The sequence below is a fragment of the Triturus cristatus genome, chromosome 5_1 (genome assembly GCF_964204655.1).
Source record: "Triturus cristatus chromosome 5_1, aTriCri1.1, whole genome shotgun sequence".
Taxonomy (NCBI): domain Eukaryota; kingdom Metazoa; phylum Chordata; class Amphibia; order Caudata; family Salamandridae; genus Triturus; species Triturus cristatus.
Genome location: NC_140587.1, coordinates 296,613,647 through 296,629,800, shown reverse-complemented (window position 1 = coordinate 296,629,800; position 16,154 = coordinate 296,613,647). Strand labels below are relative to the sequence as shown.

Genomic DNA, 16,154 nt, shown 5'->3' with positions numbered 1-16,154 from the left:
TTTTTCACGAGTGAAATGTCCAGATAATTATAACATGTTATTACACCTATGGTTTTCTAAGTGAATATATATATATATATATATATATATATATATATATATATATATATATATATATATATATATATACACACACATATATATACACACACATATATATACACACATAAAATTTACACTGTATGAAAAAAATGGGCTGAAGATGGGACAACAGTGAGCTGGCAGCCCGCCACATGGCCTCGTATAAAAGGGATTTGAGGCGAGAGGGCGGGCCTAAAATCACACACCCCAGAAAACAAGGTAGGCAGACAGAAAACAACACTACAAATTGAAAGGATATGATCAGGCAGTCTAGGGACAATAAAAAAAGAAAACAGCAGGAGAGAAACAACCCTGCTAGAATAGAGAAATTAAGACTACTATGGAAGACTGTTAAAAGGGTTAAGTTGAACAAGGCCAAGACAGGGGAGGCCTATTCAGATAACTAGTCCGCATTTTAAAGAAGGGAACCGGCTGAAGCAGCAGAAACAAAACTGAGAAAATAGTATGAGAAGACCAACACCACAATTGAAGGTTCAACCAAAGAACCAGCCTAAAGAACTGAAGTAACAGATGGAGAGGCAGTGCCTACAGCCTAACAAGTGTGGAGGTCAGAAGCAAAAGAAAGTTCTTGTTTCCATGGGACACACTGTGCACGGCCAGGTAACATCGTGAATGAGGATCCTGACGTCACCCAAGATCGTATTTGGTATGCTTAATAATACACGGGTAACGAACCCCACAAGGGGGAGGCACTGTATCAGCACTCGCAAACAGTGAAGAATACTCCCCAGAAAAGAATTTCAAGAGATCACCAACCTCCGTACGAATCAACAGAGTGAGTGGTAAAGGAACCAATCTCTGAGAAGAAACGGAAGATGAAAAATAGCCATAAACCCCAAAAAGGGGTAAAAGGCACATCTGAAGAATAGCCAGGACAGTAACGAAATGTTGGGGTTGGTATTGGAGGGGTCATGGAAACGTCACCAACCGCAGCTTCGCACAAGGCAGAGGCAGATTAAAACAGGCCATTCAGAGACATAGGAGAGGAAGGGTCGGCCGAGTAGGCCACCCAAGCCAAGATATGGACATGGTATGTCTGCAAGGAACCGAAGAGAAAAAAGAGAGGGCAGGGGCTCATCTTGCCCATGTATAGCAAGAACTAGCACAAGAACTGCTAACTCCTGAAGAGAGAAAGAAGACACACCACCTAGGTCAGGAACGGACACTGCACCCTAGGCCAAGTGTTGTGTAGTTCCTACCAATCCGTAGGATATGTGCGTTTGTTGGACAACAAACTTTGTGCGAGGTGCCTAGACTGATTCTGTGCACCCCCGCAGGATATGTTGAGCTATAGACCAGCTAGCTCACAGTGCCACCGTAAACCCCCCCCCCCTAACCTTACCAGGCAGCAAATTATTTCTGGCAACCACTGAATATGACAACCTTGACCCCTCAGGGATCGTGGAAACAGATGAGAACCTTTCATCCAGTCATTTGTGCTTACTCGTGCTCAGAAAAGTATACAGAATACACAGTGGGGTTTTTTCAATATCTTTACTGAACCAATGTTATTCTTGTTTAGAATACATGTGCTGCTATAATCAGTAGACAGAAGCAGATGAAAGTGATTACAAGCACCAAGAGCGCAAATAGTAGATACAGTTCTACCATGGTGCTAAACAGTGTATATATGCAGGCATATAAACAAGACAGTAATCTGGTGTACACCTACTATGCCAAAACCTACTCTAAGTGTACCTAGAGGGTGTGTGGGTGTAAAGCCAAGAATCCCCCGAGGGACGATCCAACCGCATTACCTGGCGGGGAGAATGCAACAGCCCCTCTTGGTTATTAAGTGGACACCCCCTCGCGGAGATGTCAGACCACTGTGTGGTGAAGTTTAAGCATGTAGGGACCCTCTGTGTCAGCTGAAGGGCCTCCTCTGCTAATCTATCGGGATGCTCATTATTTATAATAGAGCACAGACTTGCGATGTATGTGTAATTTAGCGATTTTATGGATATATAGATAGCTTTGTTGCCCCATGGATGAAGATAGAACAACATTTGTACCTAGTGCATAAAGAGGCCTTGTACGTGATGTTTGAGGCATCATGCTAATGTTGTGCGAAGCTAGATGTGTAAACAATATAGTTTCAGAGAAAGTAATCCAACATTTTTGTGCACACAAATGTGTGCCAAAGGTCACAGACCTATGTTATTGTGAAAAATAGGACACTAACAAATAAGCGGACTTGCTACATGGGCCTAAACCAGGAACATAACAAGAACCATGCCCCTTTCCTTACATCTGCTAGGTAAGAAGGGCACCAGATAGAGTGGAAGGAAAGAACCTCCTGGCTAGTGTGTAGAAACACTCAGCAAATAGGGGGTGGAGGAGCAAGAAGAACCCCCGTGCATCATCAGCCAACTTGCAAAGTGCACCAAAGAACGACATGTGGAGTCCCCTATAGGAGGTACAATGGTGTCAGAAACATATGGAGGAATACCTGTAAGGCATACAGACGAGGTATCCTGTCGGACAGGGAACAAGGAAACAGAGCATCCGTATCATACCATGAAACTACCTCAATCAGATCTTGGGTAGAACGCAAAAGAACACTATGCAGCCACAGGCATAGCAACCAAACCGGGCCAAAAAATAAGACATGTCCCAAAAACAACCAGGGACCACAATCTGTCACGGACAGGGTAAGAATCCAAGAAAAGAGAATACCTGCCATGGCACCACAGCGGATGCCACTTGGAGGTGACAAGTGAAAAGAGAAAGCCAACTGCACCGCCCTATAACGACTCACACAGAAAAAAAAATGAAGGAGACCATCCCCGGCCAGACCGAGGATGCGGGGAAGAGGACGGTATCGCAATCAGGAATTACGTTTTTGCTCCTCTTCGAATATCCTGAAAACAGCGTAGAGCAGAGTCAGCTTGACAGCCAAACCGGTATTGACCATCGAAAGGTATGTCCACCAAGGCAGACTGAACAGCCTCAGACGCCAGAGGTGCGTAGCCAGGCACACAGGTCAAGAGCTACCGAAAGGGCCATGGCTCATCACACAGAATCTGTGGTATCTATACCACAATGAATAAGCAATTTACCCGGCTGACAGCCATCCTGGACCAGCTGAGTAAGAGTGTCCTGAGAGTCATCAGGGATGGAGGGGAGAAGGCACTAGACCGAATCCCACAACACATGAGAAAAACGGCCCAAAACACACGCTGTATTAAGGGACAGCAAAGCATAGCTGGTGGAAGAAAAGAGATATCGATCAAGGGAATCTAGACCTTTAGACTCCCTGTCTTGAGGTACGTCGGGCATTGCGCCGATGTCAGAGGATGCTGTTGCAGCCTGAACCGCAAAGCTGCATGGAGTAGGCAGACAAAAAATGCAGAGCAGGTCTCCAGGGGAAGGATGGTGCCTACTAGCTGTAGACCGGCCCACGGAGGCCCTTGAAATGGGTTTAGCCCAAGTGCCCAACAGAATATCAAAAAGGGCTTCACTGAAGGGGAGCACAGGTTAAGTTCTCATCTGGCCCTGATGAAGCAAGCCAACTAGGGGATCAATGGCCACCTCCACAGAAGGAAGTTGCAGCCCCAGAACCACTGCAGCTCGCCTCAAAAGCTCAGCAAAATCCGAGCTAGCCTCCAAAGCGAGGCTAGGAGAAAACAGACCTGAGGATGGGGAAGAATCAAGGCCACTAGCCTCACCAAGGTCGGACACCCAATGAAAATTCGGAAGATGCTGAGGAATGTCGGTTATGGCATTACCCGCATCACCAAAATACCTGTGTTCCAAGTAGAAAATAGCAGGGGGCTCCTCTGAAAGCGGAGGAAGGTAGTCCGTAAAGAACTGTTCCACCGATGCCGATCCTGACCAGCGTTGAAGAGGTGACACCTCTGCGTTGGGGAGGAGAGACAAGGTAGGGGCAATCCCCCCAGATGACTCCCAGGTAGCTTCCTTACAATCCAGGTGAGGGCACAGCTCTCTCTGTAAAACGAAGATGGAACATGTGCCCTCTTGCAATCAGATTGTACAGCCCCTTGTAATCATTCACTTTACTGCCCTTTACCCAACCATCCAGTGCCTAGCAAAATGTATCCATACAATCCACCCAGGTCTGCTGGGCAGCTTGTGGCTGTCTATGAACTTCTGCCTACATCCTTCTGGGGTCAAGACATATATCCTGGTCACAGCATTCTTTGTGAAAGCACAATTCATCCTGCGCCCCTTCCCTAGGGCTAACAGGGAATCCCTTCCTTCACTGGGAATGTACCTCCAAAGGCTTGCCCCTAAATCCTCCTCAGGGACTTTATGCATCGCTAGGGCAACCTCATGTGCCTCAAACCAGTTGTCTATGTTATGCCCCACAACAAAGGTAGGCACCATATTGTTTGGGATGGGGACTCTCTTCTCCAGTGGAGACTGGGGCAAGGCTGCCACCATTTCTGCTGCACTCAGAGGCTTGTTTGAGCTTTAGGTCTAGCTCATTTAGACTCAGTTCATGAGCCTATAATAGTTTGTTTTACTCCAGAGCCAGCTGCTTCTTCTGTAGAGCTATGGCTCTCTCTGTCTCTGCTCACTGCTTTTGCAGCCAGTTCTAACTGGACCAGCTGTGACCATCACTCTCTTTCAGTTCTTTCGTCCCCCAGATCCTTAGGTGGGTGGTGGGGACAAAGCATGCAGTGCTTCCTGTGCTGGGGCCAGTAAGGGACCTCACTCATGTGGGTATCTCCTTCTCTGATTCTGGGGCTAGAGCCAGAAGATACTCCTCTCCCACCAGCTCTGGATCTCTTGCAAGGTTGCCCTCCTCAGCCTCTATTTCCTCCTCCTCATCATCCTCCTGTACTTAAGTTTGCATTCTGAGGGCCTCCCCCCCAGGCTCAGAGGGCTATTTGATATTCAAACTCTGGAGAGCCCTAAGCTCGTTTCAGTCCCCTCTCCCTGCACAATTTTTCAGCCCAGCCATCCTGTAGCTTTCAATGGGATCAATATCTAACTCCATGTTTGAAGGCAAGAAACACAGGTGCACAAAATGTGAGACAAGTATTGAATTTGGAAAAAGGAAAAAATATGACCAATCAATGTGCATTGGAAAAAAAGTTAAATCGAGTATCAAAATATTTACGTGGGAATTTTGTGTTACACAAATAAATTATTTGGTACCAAAACAACAAAAATCCATCAGTAGTTATAAATATGTAAAGTTTAAGGTAAAACATAGTGCCTAAAATGTCAAAGCGTCAACTGCAGACATCTATTTGCAGAAAATCAGGACAAAGTTGAAAAATATGGCTGACCAAAATGGAGTGCGGCTCAGTACAAGAAGTGGATTGGGCCAGGTCGGCGCTTACCTTTGGACTTACAAGAAATATAGCGGAAAAATGTGCGTGAAGGTAAAGTTTGGAGGAGGAGGAGTGAGGAGTTTGAAGTAGTTTGAGTAGTTTGAGGAGGAGTAGTTTGAGGAGGAGGAGTAGTTCGAGGAGGAGGAATCATCCGGGAGCCGATGGAGGAAGCTGCGATTAAGATTTCCACGTTCGAACTTTGTCTAGTTTTTGAAAGGCAAAAACCTCCAGTTGGACGGAGCTGCAAGCTGTAGCCCACGAGTGCTCCACAAGAGCAAATACCCCTTCTGCGCATGACTGCTTAACAGGATTTGCTGCTGCAGAGAAGAACGTAGCGGGAGCTGCCGCAAAGTCAGGCTGACCGGCTTTGCACCTTGGATGATTGACAAGCAGGTAGGTCCTGGTCTCCTCACGGTTCTCAGAGCAATTTATTGCCAAAAAGTTTCAAAGTCCCAAGTTTTGGGACCACTCACTTCCACTAGTCCAGGACTGGATGGAAGCCCTCTGGAGGGTCAAGACTTACTGGGTCCAGGTTCCGGTTCAAGATGAAGAGAGCCTTTTCGGTCACTGAGGGTCTGATATGGGGTCATACAACTAACCCTTGGAGTCACTCTGCTAGTCCTTGGTTCAACAAACGAACAGGGCTCAAACAGCAGGACAAGCCTCAGAGGGCTCAAAGCAGGCTTCAGGCAGCCTAGCAGTCCTTCCAAATGCTGAAGTACACAGCAGACCACAGCAGTAGGCAGTCCTCCGAGAATCCTTCCATATGTCCATATAGTGAATTGAAGAGTGGGTCTGAGGGTTATATTTTCCTACCTGGTGCCTTCTTTGAAGTAGATGTCTCTAGAGTTTTCCTTTTTTGAAGTCCTTGAAGTTTACTGCCTCCTCTGCACTGGCTTCAAACTTGCTGCCTATACAACGAGGTAGTGAGAAGTCCTTTGTGTGAAGACAGGGCAAAGCCTAATGATATGCAAAAGGGGTTGCGCCCAACTCGACCACCCAGTGGTGGCTCAGCCAGGCATACCGAATCCCTCTATTCTATGGCTGTCTAGAGGAATAAACAATGTCTAACTGCCAACTACACCTAGTCATGTGACCCAAGAATAGGCTGCAGGCACCAAGTAGGGCAAGAAAATGCCAAGTTTCTAATAGGGGCACTTTCAAAATTGTGACTTAAAATCAGACTTTACCATTAAAGAGGATTTTAAATTACAATTTCTCAAACAAAAATACATGAAAGTCCTACTTGCTTCTAATCAAAAGTTAACACCTATTAAATGCGATAAGGCAACTCAATATTATTCTATAGGAGTGGTAGACTGTGCAATAGCGAAAAATTAATTTAGGAGTTTCTCTACCAGGATACGTAAAACTTCAAAGTATGTGCCAACCTTTAAATAGCAAAGCGGGCTGCCTATGGTCTACCTTAGAGGTGACATATGTAATAAAAGAGGAGTTTAAGGCTTGGCAAGTGGGTTATTTTGCCAAGTCAAATTGGAAGTTTAAAACTGCATTCAGACTGCAATAGCAAAACTGGGAGAGGTTTTAAGGAGTTACTTAAGTGGGTGGCACAATAAGTGCTGCAGGCCCACTAGTAACATTTAATTTACAGGAATTTATATGGTGGATCACTTTACTAAGGGCTTATAAGCAAATTAAATATGCCAAATGGGTGTAAGCCAATTTTAAGTGAGTGAGCACAAACAATTTAGCACTGGTTAGCAGTGGTAAAGTGCAGAGAGTCCTAAAGCCAGCAGAAACTAATTTAGAAAAATAGAAGAGTGAAGGCAAAACGTTTGGGGATGACCCTGCAGAGAGGACCAAGTCCAATCTTACACAAAATGAGTTTACAGCTTTTGTTACATTTCACTTGAAGGAATTTGGCAGACTTGCTTACCTAGGGCCAGCTTGCATTCTGCTAAACATTTGAATAATCAGTAATTGCCAATACTCTTATTACCAGAACTCTGTGGGTCACTGTGGTGTTTAATCACAATACAGATCATCATGGCAATTAGCCAGTATTATTGCCCACCGGTCCACTGGACAAGCATTGCCCTTCCTGAATGTTACACAGATCTTGTTAAGTAGAGCGAATTCTTTTTGTACTGGGGAGCAGCCTATAAGTGCACCAACCTTAAAGATCTATGAACTAAATTGTCTATATATACCATTGTCAATTTCTATTGTATATTGTTATTTTCTTACTGCATATGTAACTCTTGTAAATGCTGTCGTGCAAACTCTGTAAGGCACTCTAATACCCTTGGGTCAAGTTTGGGATATACAAAACTCAATAAATAAATGAATAAATAAATCTAAAAAGGTGACAAGAGCAATCTTAAGCCATAACACCCAATAAGCTTGTGAAACAATGATTTCTTGTTTCGGAAATTTTAAGATTGGTTACATGGAAAAGATATTACAAGCCATCGAAAGGCCCATTCAAACCTAACTTACATTATCATTTTGATGTTCTTTATAAAAAATAAAAAAAAGTACACAAAACAGATGCCATGGTACATTACTTTCCAGGATTTCCTCAAACCCTTTTATACAGTAGATCAAGCCATTATCCAGAAGTATTGAGAACCTGCAAGATTTAACCTAGCATCAGACCTTCATAATGAACCTCAATTTGAATGTTATGAGGAATTTGAGAACAGAACTGAAAAGCAAGATGAGCACAAAGTTACAAAGGGGTAGAGGCATTAAAAAGGCTGCTTCTGGTGCCAGTTCTGCTCAACTGGCACACTAACAATATCTACATAAACTTGATATTAACAGAGGATAGAGACTACTGACCAAAAATGCCCAAACCCAATTTATGTGAGGATTCCGTGCTGCCAATGACAACTCCAGATTTGCTCATGCAATTACTAGCTGCCACAAAGCAGCATTATAAATTCAGGGAACAACAAGTTAAGAAGTCAAAGAAATTGTTTGTTTTTGATTCAGAAAGTCTGTTGGTAGCCTCTGCCAACATTTTGGAAATGGTTATTAAAAAGAAGCACATAGTTCTAAATCTGAGGCACCATTACCTAGAGAGCTGAATTGTGAGGACCTAACTGGCCTGATTAAGAAGATGAAACCAAACATCAGTGATGGCCATGGAGACTTTATTCACCAGACTGGAAGTGAAGGTTGGTAGCCTACACATTAAAACTCAACAATGTGGGTTCACGTACAAAGGACAATATCAGTCAGGTGAGCCGCCTGTCCATGTGTCGAGTACTTGTCTTCCAATCAAAGATGACAAGAGAAGGCAGGATATGAAGTAAGACAGCATCTGCACATGCCCAAGTAAAGCAAAAGCATTTTCTATAGGACTTCATCCAAATTTTCTCCTTTTACTAAGCTCAGAACAAGCAGCATCCATAACATTCCAATCAGATGATTTGCAATTATGAGAGCCAAAGAGATTACATAATTTTTAGAAATAGCACACTTTTGAGAAATGAACACTCATGATGCATTGTGATATTCAATATCAAGTTTAGTAACACCAGTTGCAGTGACCATTTTTTTTTATATTAAATTTGAATCGAATTGAGAAACTAGGTAAATGAATGGGAGCGGAAAGTGAGCAGAGGTAAATTTACAGAAATAATTTCTTGCTTCAGACAGGTAATTAATGGAGCACTCTGCATTTCTATGTCTATACACCAGTCCTCTGGAAAAGCCCCTAAAACTTCAAAACTGATGCAGATTGTTCGGTAGGAGTCATCAGCCCTAAAGAGTGCACTGCAGCTCTACTATCTTTAAAGCGTTCCAATGCAGAGACCAACTTCCCTTCAAAGAGGCAGGACCTATTAAAAGGCATGTCCATTAGGGAGTAATGCACATTGCCGTAGAATCGCGTGGCTCATGTCCACGGGTGTCATCTAAAGACAACACCGGTACTGACTGCTGGATAGCACGATATTAGTCAGGGGCAAGCAGAAGAAAGATCGAGGCCAGACACTGCATCCAGTGGCGTCTGCACTGCCATCAGGGAGGCACGAACCAGCATGATTCATGGAGACTAGTGGAAGACTGTACCTGACTGAGTAAAGGCCGCTTACATGCAGCTCTGCGCCGTTATTTCTGGGGCAGCATGGCGCCATCATGGACTGGCACATTTTCCACCCATAGGTCACCCTTTTGGTCACGAACAGATGCATTTAGGAGCTATAACCCAGGTAACATGTAAGCCTCTCTGCAATATTGTAATTGTATTGTAATTGCATTTATAAAACGCTTACTACTCCAGACAAGGCGTCAAAGCACTTTTTTGGCGAGTAGCACTCTACTCCAGGACCCATAAAAGATTAGTGGTGAATTAGTATAGTCAAATATGAAAGTAATTTGAGTGGTGGATGTGTTAGTCAGTTATTTGGATTGAGAAGGACAGCGGAGGGATAGAAGAGGGAACAAGGTTTTCATTTATATAGCACTTGCTACCCCTGATGAGGTGTTGAAGCGCTTTTTTAGCGAGTAGCACGCTAATTCGGAATCCAAAAAGGATTAGTGGTGAATTAGTATTGTGAAATATGAAAATTAATTTAAGGAGTTGGACATGTTAGTCTATTATATGGATTGAAAAGGATAGTAGAGGGATAGCAGATGGAAGGATTTAGACTTTTTTTGTTTTGACTGCTTGTTTTGGAGGTCATAGCAGTAGGAGGAGGCTTGAGATGAGTAAAAGGGATGTAGAGGGGAGAAGAGTCAGACAGAAGTGTTTAGAAAGGCTGGTTTTGGAGGATCAGAATAGTAAAAGAGGTATGAGATGATGCAAGGAGTGGTAGAGCAGGGAAGAGTCAAGAAATTGTTATTTTGGGGATCAGAGTAGTGGTATGGGGTTTGGGATGAATGAGAGAGTGGAGGTAGATGATATATTGATAAGAGGTATAGGGTGAGAAATAAGGGAGTTGAGGTAAAAATAGATCATGCTATGGAGATGTATTCTTAAGACTTCAGAAGAAATTTGGGCTATGGTATGTTTGATATCCCCTGTCTTGAAAATGGGACCATCTACCATAAAAGACAAGTTGAAATAGCCACTAGGCTTTTGACATCAGTTAGTCAAATGAAAACAGGACCAAAACACTCACAAGAGGCATACATCTGTTCAGAAATAAGTGGAAAAAAGCACTCAAATCATTTGACTTAGTACAGAGGAAAATACTAGATATGACCCACTGTAGTGTGGTTTTTCTTTCTTTTCTGCATAGGCTGCTCCCATATACGTGATCTCTCTGAGAAGATATGACACATCTGAGGCCCTGTTAACACGTCAGCTACCCTATTTGTTTCTCAGCAGTGGACTTAGACAGTGGTTTAATGGGACACAGCCCTTTTAAAGGTATTAATGGTGGGACTAACCACTTTCAGTAAGATTTCTGGGGAGACTGTAGCCTGGTACCTACTCAGCCAAAGAAATTAAAGAACTTCAGAGTATATGGGCAAAGGCTTCTTATTCAATAGTCCAGCTTGTATGGAGTAGTGCCCATCATCCGGCCAGGAATAAAGAGAAGCTCCAGCTGCACAAGACAAACAACCTTGCAAATGAACACTTTCTCTTTGCTCTTTAGGAGGTATTCACACATGTTCAGGCTACAGAGGTACATTCTCTGAATGACTAATAGATAGCATTAATGTGTGCAGCATCATCATCTCCTTAGCAATACTTGAGCCTAGTGCATTTTAGATAAACTGAACAGTCTATTGCAGACACTCTTTCACTGGCTTGCATATCAGTGCAACACTGCAGGAAATCCTGGAGCTATTACAGAAACAGTAGTTTCCCAAGAGAGGTAATGTAGGCCCTTTCAGGGTTGGAGGGTTTTGATAGTAAAATGCAACTCAATAAACTAGATAGTGTGACCTGGTGATTACTATTCACTTGTCAGATGTTATTCTCCTTCTACCAGAAAGCATGGAAGATAATGTCCATCTCCACTGGATGCTGTCAATCGGCACAAGAAGGCAGTCAATTTTGTTTCGTCTAGTGGAAAAGCTTTCTTTCTCCTTTGGAGAATCTGTTGCATCAATCCTCAGGAAAGATGGCAAAGTGAGTTGTTTGAACAATCTTATGAAATGCTGCAATGGGTATTAGTTGCCTTTAAAACAAAATTTAATTTTCAATAGCACAAACATGGCCTTCCAAGGACTTGGGCAGTGATGTAAATTCCACCAAATCCTGACAGATGCAGTATATTCACCACTGGCAGAATTACTACTGAAGGACATACTTCTAGAAGATTTACTACCTCCATGTTGTATAATGGCAGTCAGTGTTCCTATGCAATGTACATGACCATTTTAAATCAGATGCCAAGCTATGTTCAAACCTAAGAGATTTCTGCACAGGGAAATCTGTATAAATTGCGTTTGCTAGGTCTTCTTAGTGTGGCACATTTGTATGAAACGGCCCGGTCACTTTCTTAAATATCTGGTTCAGCTTCTGCAAGATACTCTAACATCACTGCCTCAACAACTACAGAGTTAGTGTCTTTTAATCAGTATTCACAGTCATGATAAACGTTATATTGTGTTGCTCAACCACTATTGCACCTGAAAGGTGTTGACCTAGTGCCACCAACAAGCACCTGCTTCACTCAATTAACATTTAAAAATATTAAGCTGTTGGCATCACAAATTTAAGAGCTGCAGACTATGAAAGACAACCGGGATGTTGGGATGATGATATTTTAAACATTTGTGGCTATGAGTGGGAATAAGAGGTGATGCAGGGTTCTTCAGTCTTAGTTCTATTTCTTGGGGACTTCAGTGCAAAAACAGACTTAGGAATCCGCTGAAGCTGGAGGTAGTTCAAAATGGTCTGCCTTGGAGAAGAGCAAGCCATCACGGACGGAATGTTCGAATTGGTACTGATGTCTAGACCTTCACTATCTCCCATCAGGAATCACTTTGGAACAGACCAAACTAACATTTCTTCTCCTTATATGATTTACTAAAATACAAATGTTTGAGACCCTCATTCAATTTAACAGAAGTCTTGAATTTAATTCATATTGTCTCCTCCGGATAACATGTCACCCCGTACAAAGCACTAAATATGCTGGCCCATTTAAACTCCAGGCATTCACAATGATCAGGACGATGGCAGCGCTTATACAACTTGTGTTATCACAATGTTTATTCTTACCAGATTGATGATCACTGGAAAACGGGCATTAACTACAGACCGGTTATTATGCAATTAATTTTCTGAATAGGGAAAACAAAAATGCCTGCAAGGCAATCTGTTGAAATGTCAAAATGAGCTCCATCACTAGTCTGGCACAGAGAAAATAAGAAATAAACTAAGTAACATTCTGGGGTTTGATGGGAGGCGGAAACAACAGGGTATTTTTCTTGTTTCTTTAGATAGGAGATAAGTTCTGTCCTTGTTTGCCAAATACAAAAAGACACTATACATGTCAGAGCAACACTGAAGCATATTTTTATAAACATCTAGCACAAAGATCCTAAAAATAAAAAGATTATACAAGACAGAGAGATGTAAAAACCAGCATGTGTGGAGATCTGATGAGGCAATGAGAGGCCAGTTAGGCCGAAGCATACTGAATGACTGATATTTATGGCCTAGGATCAGAAATTAGGAAGTGGTAGAGAGAGAAGCACACAGATGCCATCAAGGGAGGTAACAAGCACTTGGTTGTCGGGACAGCACAAAGCCTGTAAGGGCCATGCATTTATAAAAACTACAAAGATCAAAAAGTACACATATGGCCATACTTACAGATGAGGTGTATTTGTTTACATTTTTTTTTTTTTTTTTAATAGAGTGCATCTGTTTCTATAATTACTTTCTCGAAGTTGAATAAAAATAATACACAACTTTATAAATAATAAATACCAAACTCACCCCAATCCAGCTAAATCAGATACAAGGTTTCCTAGGGCAGCAGCTGAAACAAAATAAATATTTTCATTAAACCACACTGAATATTGAACAAGTAAAAAGATGTTAACTCACTAGAGTCCAGGCTTTGTAAAACCAAGTAGTGAGTTTCCAGACAAAATGTAGACAGTAATGCATACCGTCAAACCAGTCTTTACACAAACCAACAATTCTCTACATTAAAATGTTGTCTAAATGAGGGATTAAGAAACAGTCATACAATTTATATCCAACTGGGAGGATGATGATATAATATAACAGTCCCTGAAAACATCCCATTACTGTCAGACTGGTTCAAAAGAAGTCTCCAACATTAGCTCTCGGGTAACTTCAATACAGTGACTCAAGATACTATTTGCTCCATGGCTGCTCCATGGCTCCAACTCTCAACCTTTCATGCAAAGTTTAGTGGATAATTGTCTCCATATTCTGTTTCTATCATCCAAGACACTGAGAAAGAAGGTGACATTTTTTATGTTGAAAAGAAAGGCGGAATTAGATGGTGGTACCCTTGTGCAATCATGCCCTAATTGGAGGCATGACGCTAGAGTATAAAGATATTTACTAACTCTAGATTATATACTACATATATCCTACAACTATAGTAGCCAGCAGTTGTTTTCCATAGCCTTTATTAAAACAATACAATAAGTTACACTTTAGATGTGGACTACACAGGAGGTGCATCCAAATCAGTCTATCAAAATCACGGATGCCCAAACAATGGATATAGTAAGTCCCTTTGCTTGCTATTTTGTAGACATCTAAGCACCTAATTATTTTTTAGAAAACAGGCCAGCCACACTATTATAATTTGAAGAATAAAAATTGTTAGTATCATGACCAGAGCTCTAGCTAACCAGGAGATTGTGGAAATGTGTAATCTATTACTTAGCATAAGCTAAAGCCATTTTGGCTGTGACGTCCATTTAGTTTCCTTCAAAATTCTCCCGTCCTCTGCTGCTCGGCTTTTCACTCTGCTAGTGTTATCTATTTTAGTTGACTTCCTAACTCAGCTAAAGCAATGTACGTGCTGAGGGTTTGTAGCTGTCAGTGCATCTGGTCATAGATGTTAACTGTCGACCATTTACTGCTACCATAAGCATTTCTGCTCCCTCTCCCATTTTGCTGACCAGGTGGTAATTCATCTGCCCTTGTTTGCTGATAACGATTTCTAGAACTTGTTCTTCCTATTTCTGTTCACATGCTTACAGTGCAGAAAACCTGTATAAAAGACCTGTGTTCTGTGACTTCAGTGTACTACCTCCTTGCAGCACTTGAGAGTGCTGTGTGGATGTGGTCCCACTCATGAGTGATTAATAAACTTGTTATTTATTCCAACTCCAGTGCTGATCTCTATTTTGTTGGTCTCTGGACCCGTGGACAAGAGGGTGACCCTGCAATAGTGTACCCCTAAAAAAGGTACATTTCCACAAGAAAATTCCTCTAACATATAACAAAATAAGGGCTTTTAGTGCTGTAGAATGCATCAGGATGCTACAGTCCACACAGTTTGTATGTCAGAATATAATGAAAAAAAGATCATCTTAAAAAAAGTTGTAACCAGCATATAGACCACCACAACATTGTGAAGACAATTTCACAGAGGCAAAAAATAGATTTGCTATTCTTAGCTCTGTATCTTGAATATGTATATCAAGGTACATGCTTGTCGGGTTAAAAGTATATTTCTACTTACCAATATATAACTACTTTCAAACAACGGTGTGGTTGTTGACACTCGATTCATTATATTTTACCAGAAAAATATTTAAAGCACCACAGTTTGGTAGAATAGCTGGAAAAAATGTCAAAAGTAAAGACAATGTCCAAGACTGCAATATCACTCAGGATAATCTCAGAGCAAAATATACAAAGACCTTTAGTTGGATGGGTGTGTGAAAGATGCAAGTGATGTTGGGGTAACTCTGACCACGAAGAGCATTCAGAAGTGTGAGGGATTGATGCATTGTTACTTTACCGTCCCAATTTACACTACCTGAAGCCAACCTAGTTCTCTTGATACTACTGATTCATCATCCCCGTTGGTATGGGGCACAAGTGTTTAAATAAAGTGCTGTGCCTGTCTTTGACAGACATTTACTCCAAAGAATGTTCACCTTGTTCATTTTTTGTGCTGTTTTTTCACATGGTTCCCCAAATATATCCTTGAAGCTGCTGAAGCAGCTCTATCTGTGGAATTATTATTTTTTTATTATTCATAATTTGAGGATTTCTCAGCAAACTGACGTGTTAAGCATAAAGGTTACAAAGAAATAAATGTTGCCCTGAAACTTAACTTCCATGCACCCTCATGACAAAAGGAATAGACTGATTCCTTCAACCTAAACATCCCTCGCATGGCAAAAATATCCCTTGCACTTGTGCACTGACCCATAGGATGGAAATAACACTTTTTTTTCAAACCGGTACAAAGGTGGGAGTGGAACATGCAAAGAAAGATGGTGAATGCTCCAATGCTCTGCTAAAGACCCCAGTAATCATCCCAGTAAAAATCTGTCTATCAGAAGCGACATCGTACCCAGAGAAATAAATGACTTAATTGCCGTAAGGGAGATTAGTGGATCACTCTCCCAAAATGAAAACTGTAGGTATGATTCTAGATGGTTATATGAGGGATTTGCCCAACGGTCCTACAACAGGAGTGCGACTGAGGCAGGGCTCTGGACACTAGATGAGCAACTGTGAAAATGCAAAGGCTTAGAAGTCCAAAAGTGGCAAAACGTGCACCCCCTTCCTCTGCCTCGCCCCGGTGAAGGATGGGAGAAGACTTGCAGAGGAACAGGGCTCTAGTGATTGGCAAACACACCTGGCTACAT

The 16,154-nt window shown here is 42.1% G+C and overlaps 1 protein-coding gene across 2 annotated transcripts in view; it reads right to left on the bottom strand.

Annotated features, from left to right (window-relative positions):
- The window catches only part of TMEM65 (transmembrane protein 65), a 240,622-nt gene that overhangs the window by 50,907 nt on the left and 173,561 nt on the right, over positions 1-16,154 (bottom strand). For both annotated transcript variants that reach the window (XM_085604985.1, XM_085604984.1), the window contains one exon: positions 13,279-13,321. In XM_085604985.1, the coding sequence (XP_085461111.1) occupies positions 13,279-13,321 (43 nt within the window). The remainder of the gene's footprint in view (positions 1-13,278; positions 13,322-16,154) is intronic.